Below are 9,554 nucleotides of genomic sequence, written 5' to 3' on the forward strand. Positions count from 1 at the left end.
AGACACAAAGGAAGGAGAGAAGGACTTGTACAGACTAGCCAGACAGAGAGATAGAGATGGGAAGGATGTGCAACAGGTAAGGGTGATTAAGGACAGAGACGGAAAGGTACTAACAACCCAGGAGAGTGTGCAGAAAAGATGGAAGGAGTATTTTGAGGAGCTGATGAACGAGGAAAATGACAGGGAAAGAAGGGAGGAAGATGTGGATGTTGTGGAGCAGGAAATAGAAGAGATTGGAAAGGATGAGGTTAGGAAGGCTCTGAAAAGGATGAAGAGTGGAAAGTCTGTTGGTCCTGATGACGTACCTGTGGAGGTGTGGAAGTGCTTAGGAGAGGCAGCAGTGGAGTTTCTAACGAGTTTCTTCAATAGGATTCTAGAGAGTGAGAAGATGCCTGAGGAATGGAGGAGAAGCGTTCTGGTTCCGATCTTTAAGAACAAGGGTGACACGCAGAACTGCAGCAACTATAGAGGAATAAAGTTGATGAGCCACACAATGAAGCTGTGGGAAAGAGTAGTGGAAGCCAGGCTTAGGAAGAAGGTGGAGATTTGTGAGCAGCAGTATGGTTTCATGCCCCGTAAGAGCACCACTGATGCCATTTTTGCTTTGAGAATGTTGATGGAAAAGTACAGAGATGGTCAGAAGGAGCTGCATTGTGTCTTTGTAGATTTAGAGAAGGCGTATGACAGGTGCAGAGGGAGGAGCTGTGGTACTGTATGAGGTCGTCGGGAGTGGCAGAGAAGTACGTCAGACTAGTCCAGGACATGTATGAGAGAAGTATGACGGTGGTGAGATGTGCTGTAGGTCAGACAGAGGAGTTCAAGGTGGAGGTGGGACTACACCAAGGATCAGCTCTGAGTCCCTTCTTATTTGCTATGCTGATGGACAGGCTGACAGATGAGGTCAGACAGGAATCTCCCTGGACAATGATGTTTGCAGATGACATTGTGATTTGCAGTGAGAGTAGAGAGCAGGTAGAGGAACAGTTGGAGAGGTGGAGGTTTGCTCTGGAAAGAAGAGGCATGAAGGTCAGTCGTAGTAAGACAGAATACATGTGTCTGAACGAGAGGGATCAAGGTAGAAGCGTTAGGTTAGAGGGGGCTGAGGTGAAGAAGGTGCAGGAGTTTAAGTACTTGGGGTCAACAGTTCAGTGTGATGGAGAGTGTGGAAAAGAGGTGAAGAGGCGAGTGCAGACAGGTTGGAGCGGGTGGAGGAAAGTGTCAGGAGTGTTGTGTGACAGAAGAGTGTCAGCAAGACTCAAAGGAAAGGTGTACAAGACAGTGGTGAGACCAGCTCTGCTCTATGGGTTAGAGACGGTAGCAGTGAGAGAGGCAGGAGGGCAAGAGGCGGCCAAAGAGGAGATATATGGATGTCTTAACAGAGGACATGAATTTGGCTAGTGTTAGGGTAGAAGATGTTCATGATAGAGTGAGGTGGAAAAGGATGATTTGCTGTGGCGACCCCTGATGGGAAAAGCCGAAAGAGAAGAAGATATAGTATTTGTAAAAAAAAGCAAAAACAGAACGATGAAAAAATTTTACAGCTAGGAAGAAGTTTTTTAAGATGTTTTTTTAAGTTTGGATCCAGAGAAGTCAAAATGTAGAAACATTTGAGAATGAGTTTTCATGCACGCTGCTTCATGAATTCCTGCAGTGGTCAGAGCGCAGGAGGAGAGAGATAAAGAGTCACAGCTGCTCCACAGAGCAAAGTGAATAATAGAAGCTTGTCTCGATTTCTACAGTGAACTCTTGGGTTTGTTTCATTTTCAGTCTGACTTTAGGACTTTAATTTAAAACCAACAATTACTATGAGATGAACTCATGAGCAGACTGCAGCAGCAGGAGACGGACACAAGACGCTGCAGTGAAGAAGTAAGAATTAATACAACATAAACCTTATATCTTAGAGCTGGAGGACCACAGACAGTGTTTCATCTGAGTCTGCATCCTGACAGTCTACAGTAATGAGACAGAGCTTTCATCATCTTACTATGTTTCTTATTGTGTTTTCTCCTCTTTTCTCTTCTGACTACACTGAAATGACTGTGTGTGTGGTTTCATCATTCACACTGCTGGACGTCTGACTAGTTCTGTTCTTCCTGCAACAACACAGACAGGACAGAACCTTGTTTACAGCCCCTTTCCTGAGGAAAATATACAGAAATAAATCAGCCAGAGGACTGAGTTTAAAAAAAGTGAAAGACACAAAAGTCAAGTTATGACCTCTGGTATTTTTGTCTGCCAGGTGCCAGATGATGCCAGGCAGGAATAACAGAGTGTAAATGAGCAGCACCAGAACCAGAAGTCCCACAATTCGACATTTTTCTTCAGCACTGACACTGATGGCAGCAGACAAGGCTTTAATGGTCCCAACCAGGAAGAATATGAGCAGAGGAATTGGAGAGAGGAGGAAGACACTAAAAGCGATGTCATTACTCTCCTTGCTGAAATAGAACAGGAGGAAACCGACAAGAGAAAAGGTCCAGACCACAACACAGACCACCACAGAGATCTTGATTGTTGGTCTGTTACGGTACCACAGTGGCCAGGCGATGACCAAATACCTGTAACACAGAGAGACACATGCAGGAGATGATGGTCTTTGGGCAGAATTAGAATTATCCATAAAATGATCAGACACATTGTGGATTTACAGATAGTTACCTTTCGAGGGCGATGCACACCATGAAGCCAACACTGGCCATCAGACCAAAGACATAGATGCAAAGAGTGATGAACCAAGTAGTTCCTGTCTCCCAAATGATCATACAGCAGAGTTGAATGAGGTCAGACATGAGAAGGTTGATGACATAGATCGGAGCAACATGATTCTTTTGCACCTGCAGGTAAGAGTTGGAAAAAAAACAAATAAAGTAGATGTTAATATGCAGCTTATCTTTCCTTAGAACTGTCCAGTCCAGGCGTCTCCTCCCAGCTGCAGCTATTCACTCCTCAGCACCAAGCAGTCCACTCTGCCCTTCCTCCAGCTGCAACAAAGGGACCCCCCCCCAACAACCCACAGCTCCAGACCAGCCACCGCCCACCTCCCTCTGCCTCAGTCTGAACCAGGTTAGGAAGGAGTTAAGGAGGACAAAGGCCAGGAAGGCAACAGGCTTTGGGGTGGATGATGCCATCATCTATCTGCAGCATCGTCCCTGTCTCCTCTGGGAGCACTGTGAGAGTCATGTTCTCCAGTGCTTTCAACACCATCCAGCCATCACTGCTGAGGAGGAAGCTGGAAGTGGCAGGCGTGGACCAACATTTGGCTGCTTGGACCATCAACTAACTCACAGGCCACAGTTTGTGAGGCTGCGTGACTGTGTGCCTGATGTGGTAGTCTGCAACACAGGGGCACCTCAAGGGACATAGTTCTCCCCTTTTCTGTTCACATTGTACACATCGGACTTTAAATACAACTCCCACCACTGTCACCTACAGAAGTTCTCAGATGACAGTGCCATTGTTGGCTGTGTATCCGGGGGGGGGGGGTCATCTAAACACCAGCAAAACAAAGAAGCTAGTTCTTGACTTCAGGAAGTCCCCTCCAACACACTCACCGGTGAACATCCATGGCTCAGACATTGAGACTGTGGACACATTAAATACCGCATTTTCCGCACTTAATCCAGTGCGCCTTATATATGGATCAATACTGAGCCGCAACAGGTCTCGCAACTACGGTAAACTGCCGCCGACTCCATTTTCCCTCTTAGAAGAAGTAGCGCGCGGTGCATGCTGGGATATATGACTGTGCGAAGCGTGCCGTTTCATTTCCATTTGTGTGTTTGTGCAAAGACCCTAAAATGGCTCCTATTAAGAGACACGGGTACGACGCAGAGTTTAAACTCAAGTCGATCAGTGAATAAAAGTGAATAGACGTTTAACATTAATGAATCAATGGTGCTGTTTCTGGTCTTTACTGGAGTTGTGAACTGAGGAGTACATTTACATTTACATTTAGTCATTTAGCAGACGCTTTTATCCAAAGCGACTTACAAGTGAGGAACAAGGCAAGCAAACAAAATCTAAGTCAAGGAGAAACAACATCAAAGCAGAGTGCTATCGAAAAAGTGTTACTGTTTCAAGAGATGTGAGAATGAAAGGGTAGAATTTTTTTTTTTTTTTTTTTTAAGTGCAAAGGAAGATGCGGAAGAGTTCTGTTTTCAGCAATTTTTTAAAGATTGCAAGTGAGGTGGCTGAGCGTGCAGAGTTCTGCAGCTCATTCCACCATCGTGGGATCACTGAGCTGAACAGTTTTCCTTGGTGTCGACTGTGTGGTGCAGGTACCACCAGTCGACGTTCCCTGGTTGAGCGCAGTGGACGGGAGGGGATGTAGACCTGAATGATTGAATTGAGATAAGTTGGAGCTGTGGAGTTAACCACTCTGTAGTCAAGAGACAGAGCTTTGAACCTGATCCTTGCAGCCACAGGAAGCCAGTGCAAAGATCTGAAGAGCGGTGTGACATGAGACCTTTTAGGTTGATTAAAAATGAGGCGTGCTGCCGCATTTTGGATCATCTGGAGGGGTTTGGTCGTGGATGCCGATAAATCCATCAGTAGTGCATTGCAGTAATCCAGGCGAGATAAGATCAATGCCTGTACAATTAGTTGGGTTGTGATTGCCGTCAGATGGGGTCTGATCTTTCTGATATTGTGGAGGGCATATCTACACGACCTAGCGACTGTGGCGATGTGATCCGTGAAGGTCAGCTGGTCATCAATGATGACCCCCAGGTTTCTGGCCGTCTTAGTGGGGACAATCCCCGCAGATCCAATGTTGATGCTGATGTTGTGTTGAGTTGAAGGTCTGGCAGGGAAGACTAGAAGTTCAGTTTTGGGAATGTTGAGTTGAAGGTGTCTTTTTCTCATCCAGGCAGAGATGTCAGAGAGACAGGCAGAGATGCGAGATGAGACAGTTGAGTCATCCGGCGGAAAAGACAGGAAGAGCTGTGTGTCATCTGCATAGCAGTGATAAGAAAAGCCATGAGAATGGATGATAGAGCCTAGAGAAGAAGTATAGATTGAAAAAAGAAGAGGACCAAGGACTGAGCCCTGCAGTACACCGGTTGAGAGGTTATGAGAGTCAGAGACACGCCCCTGCCAGGATACCTTAAAGGTTCGTTCAGACAAGTATGACCGAAGCCAGGCTAGAGCTGATCCAGAGATGCCCAGGTCTGAGAGTGAGAGTACATTGCTCTCAACTACATTTTATCCTATCATTTCTTTATGTAACTGAAATAAACAGAAAGAAACTAAATTAACAAATAATACACATCGTTACACATTTCCTTATACATGAACCAGTTCGTTTACTGTGGAAACTAGTTTTATGTACCGACGGAGAAAATACGTCAAAGCTGTTCTATTGAACAGAGTGGAAAGAGCGCTCACTCTGCAGCTAATTATCTTAACAAAGATCAACTAAAATACACAACTCTCACTCTGATAAATTTTTAAGAACAATACTATAATACTTTTTATCTGCCTTTGTCACAACTTATTGTTATTCATTTATCACTTGAACTGAAAGGCATGACACGGCCAGAGCACATCATCAAGATGGACAAAGATAAACTGTGTCACAAAGATTCTACGTCACTGACTTTACCTCGGGGAAAATAATAAAACAGCTGTTTATTCATTTTGTCAGAAGGCTGGTTTGTAATCTATTAATAAAATTTGACTGACTTATCTGACTGTTTTGTTCACATTCCCTTTAGCGCAGCTCCATCTAATGTTGCATAACGTAACGCCAGCCTCTACTGTAGCATCTATTCTAGGCGCCTTATATATGACAAAAGTTTTTAAATAGGCCATTAATTGAAGATGTGCCTTATAATGCGGAAAATACGGTACCTGGGTGTTCACCTTAACAACAAACTGGACTGCTCCAACAACACGGACGCTCTGTACAAGAAGGGCCAGAGTCGCCTTCACCTGCTGAGGAGACTGAGGTCTTTTGGTGTGTGCAGACAGCTGCTAAGGACTTTTTATGACACTGTGGTGGCCTCAGTAGTCCTTTATGGAGTCGTGTGCTGGGCAGGGGGCAGTACAGGCAGAGACAGGAAGAGACTTAACAAACTGGTTAAGAAAGCCGGCTCTGTCCTGGGCTGCACACTGGAGTCCATCAAGGAGGTGGCGGACAGGAGGATGTTGGCTAAACTAACATCCATCATGGATAACCCCTCCCACCCCCTGCACCAAACTGTAGAGGCTCTGACCAGCTCCTTCAGCACAAGTCTGTTAGACTCACAGTGCAAGAAGGAGCGCTACCGCAGGTCATTCCTCCCCACAGCCATCAGACTATACAACACAGTACTGCAGTGACATACTATGTACCTACACGGTGTATTTTATTTGTTGTTGCTGTTGTTGTTTCTGTCGGTTTGTTCTTATACTGGTATCGTTGTTTGGTGTGTATTTTAATTTTAATTTTAATTTTAATTTTAATTTTAATTTTTGTGTAAGTTAAATAAGTTCTTCTGTTCTTCTATTCTTCTATACTGTTGTACTATTTAATGTCACCTTGCTGCTGCAGACAAAAGAATTTCCCCATCGTGGGATAAATAAAGTCTTATCTTATCTTATCTTATCTTATCTTATCTTATCTTATCTTATCTTATCTTATCTTATCTTATCTTATCTTATCTTATTTTGCTCTGCCAACAGTTTGTGAGCAATCTCTGAGGGAGTTGTTTGAGCTCCTGTCTTTGTGCATTTCAGGAAAGATGGTGACAACCTAGTTTTACTTAAATTAAAGCTAAGATGTACCATTTTAACACATTATCACATTTCAAATTGCATGTGGTGAAACACAGAACTTATATAATAAAACTGTGCTGAGCTTCTTAAACTGTAAATCTCATAATATATATACCAGAGAATAAACAGCAAAGATGGCCACTAGGGTCAAAGGAAGTCCGACAGAAACTATGATGCATGACATCACATGGTGAATTTCTTTAAACTGTTTAATGCTGCTGTTGTTGGTAATTTCCTGTGATGTGTTGTTAACGTAGTTCTGTGTCATTCTGCAGGGTGAAACCTGGAAAGGGAGAAATTTGTTTTTCATTATCTAAAATTTTCCAGTTTGAAATGAAAACCTGTGAGCATCATTTTAATTATTTTTATTTGATGAATTTCTTTTACTGTGAAGGGAGGGATTGAAAAGAAAATCTCATTGTACGATTTAACTGTTTTAACTCAAACAGAAGCAAACATTATGTTAGCTGCAGTACCATGGTTTCCGAGGAAATAGAGGGCGTGTAAACCATTAAACTATGAGTATTGTAAATATCCAATCCAAAAAGATTCACATCTGCACAAAAAGTTGTTCAAATTAAGATTTCAAAAGACAACCAAACTTGTTCAATGAATTAAGTTTACACAGCAGATAATATTAAGTCAAGATAACATTTAGTTATATTAGAAAAACAAATTGCATTTTAGGAACAAGTAAATTTTTCCGGTGTTGTTCTCCCTCAAGACCACTTCACACTTTGTGTCTACTTGTTTCTTATGGTATCTGTGAACTACATTTCTACAACTCCCCAACATGTAAGGGTCTAGATGGATGAACATGTGCAAACCAAAGAAATCAATAGTGCCAGTGCAACGTAAATATACAAGAAAAGAAGCAAACAGCTTGTTTCATACAAGAGTATTTACCAATTAACCTCATGAGTGTTCTGATGAATTGTTGCATCTATTCTTTTTTTATTCCCACTTTTTCATGTTTACATCTTGTTTTGTGATGTTCATGTGTAGAATAGCTTCATACACATCATTCACCCCAACAGAAGGAATTTTTCTGCTTTCTACTTTTCTACCATTGTTCAGTTTAGAGAATGTTCAAGAAAAACAATGAGGGACCATACAGAGAGTGAACTATTATGTTTCAGTAGCACTGAGAGCTGAATGGTCTATGTCAACCAAAGAAGTCACATTTCTGGTGTTTTTTAGTCAGCTACTATAGTATATTTAAGAAGGTAATATCTTCTTACTCCAGTGTTTCTAAAGATTTCTTATCTACAAGACAGAACAACATAAGTAAAACAACACAAATCTTACCTTTAAAACCTGGAGGACCACAACCTGAGGGACTCTGCTTTCACAGTCTGCAGTAATGTGACAAGTAGTGAAACACAGGAGCTCAAGATGCTTCTGACGAAGAGACGAAGTGGTTCAAAAGGCGACTGTAAGGAGGTGGTTGGATGATTGTAGGCAAATTTGTCACAAAAATATAAATAGAAAAATAAAAAAAGTTATTTAGTCACATACCGCTGCTATCTCATGAATATAATTTTTATGTTTTCTATGTTTGAATCAGACTAAAACTATTTTCTGTTGTTTTTCTGGTGTTTTATTGCAAATCTGAGACAACTGTTCTGCCTAAGTGCTTCCACCACTGGCTGCAGACTGGTTCCTGCGTCTTAAAGATATTTTGCGCAATGTCCTGAAACACAACTTCCTGTTTTTTGTGCGTGTATGTGTTTTTTTTTTTTTTTTGTGGTTTATCTTTTATTTTTTTGATGTTGTTGCATTTTTGTTGTCTTCAGTGCTACATTTCATCAACTCTGCAATTACCAGGTAAATACACTCACATTACCATTGCAGCAATCTGGATGATATCTAAGTTGACTACAAATTCCCAGATTAATCTCTCTTTTTGTTCATATTCTACTGGAAATAAATCATTAAATCTGATGCTGCATATCTTTATTTCTTTTATATCAATCATTATACTGTGACACACAAAAGTAAAACACACTTAACTATAATCTAAAATCATAAACTCGTAAATTGATTAACAACCAGATCATTTAATGAAACAGTGTGAGAGAAACTGAAAGTAAATGTCACTGCTTTGACTACAGTCTATTAGTTCAACCACAGTCCTGAGCTGTCAGCTGCTCACAGTTTACATATTCAGTTACATTCCTAGTTAAATTCAGTAATACAATTAACGTTTTTATAAATTAGATCATCCATAGAACAACAGAAATAAACAAGTCTCCCCTTTAAAACCTGGAGGAACTCAACCTACTGCGTTGTTCTGATCTCTGCTTTCACCTCAACAAACACACAGACCGCAGTAATGGGACAACATGCAGGAGACAAAGTGGTTCTATGGGTGACTGCCTTCCTCAGAAGGAACTCGTGTAACTCAAGTGGAATTTATGGAGCTCTGCACTGAGCTGTCTGTTTAGTATTTGCACCACAGAAGAGAACAACAGATCAGATTCAACAGAACTAATGAACAAATGACTTATGGATTGAACTATATGAAAAAGCTTGATTTAAGTATATGAGGCACTAAATACTTGACATGACATCTTGTGTAACTGTTGTTACATTTAAGATTAACCGATGATTAAGTTAATCAAACACAAAGTTGAATGCCACCATTGCATGTTATTAACTTTGTGTTTTCTCCTCCTCTCTGTACTTTTCTGCAGGAAACTCTTGACTGAACAAAAATAAGAGAAACAAAACAAGTAATAAATACATAATCAAAACATTAAAAATATGTGAGAAGAATCGAGTGGGTGACTGAA

General features: G+C 41.5%; 1 protein-coding gene across 1 annotated transcript; it reads right to left on the minus strand.

Moving 5' to 3' along the window:
• Nucleotides 1-1,471: 1,471 nt before the first annotated feature.
• LOC113158434 (G-protein coupled receptor 4-like) lies at nucleotides 1,472-8,222 on the minus strand. Its single transcript, XM_033326364.1, has 4 exons — nucleotides 8,068-8,222; nucleotides 6,875-7,042; nucleotides 2,662-2,837; nucleotides 1,472-2,561 (listed from the first exon to the last, which is right to left on the minus strand). Exons 2-4 carry the CDS (start codon nucleotides 7,025-7,027, stop codon nucleotides 2,027-2,029), a joined length of 864 nt encoding a protein of 287 aa, XP_033182255.1. The 5' UTR covers nucleotides 7,028-7,042; nucleotides 8,068-8,222; the 3' UTR covers nucleotides 1,472-2,026.
• Between the last annotated feature and the right edge of the window lie 1,332 nt (nucleotides 8,223-9,554).

Source organism: Anabas testudineus, chromosome 15, assembly GCF_900324465.2.
Source record: "Anabas testudineus chromosome 15, fAnaTes1.2, whole genome shotgun sequence".
NCBI classification, from domain to species: domain Eukaryota; kingdom Metazoa; phylum Chordata; class Actinopteri; order Anabantiformes; family Anabantidae; genus Anabas; species Anabas testudineus.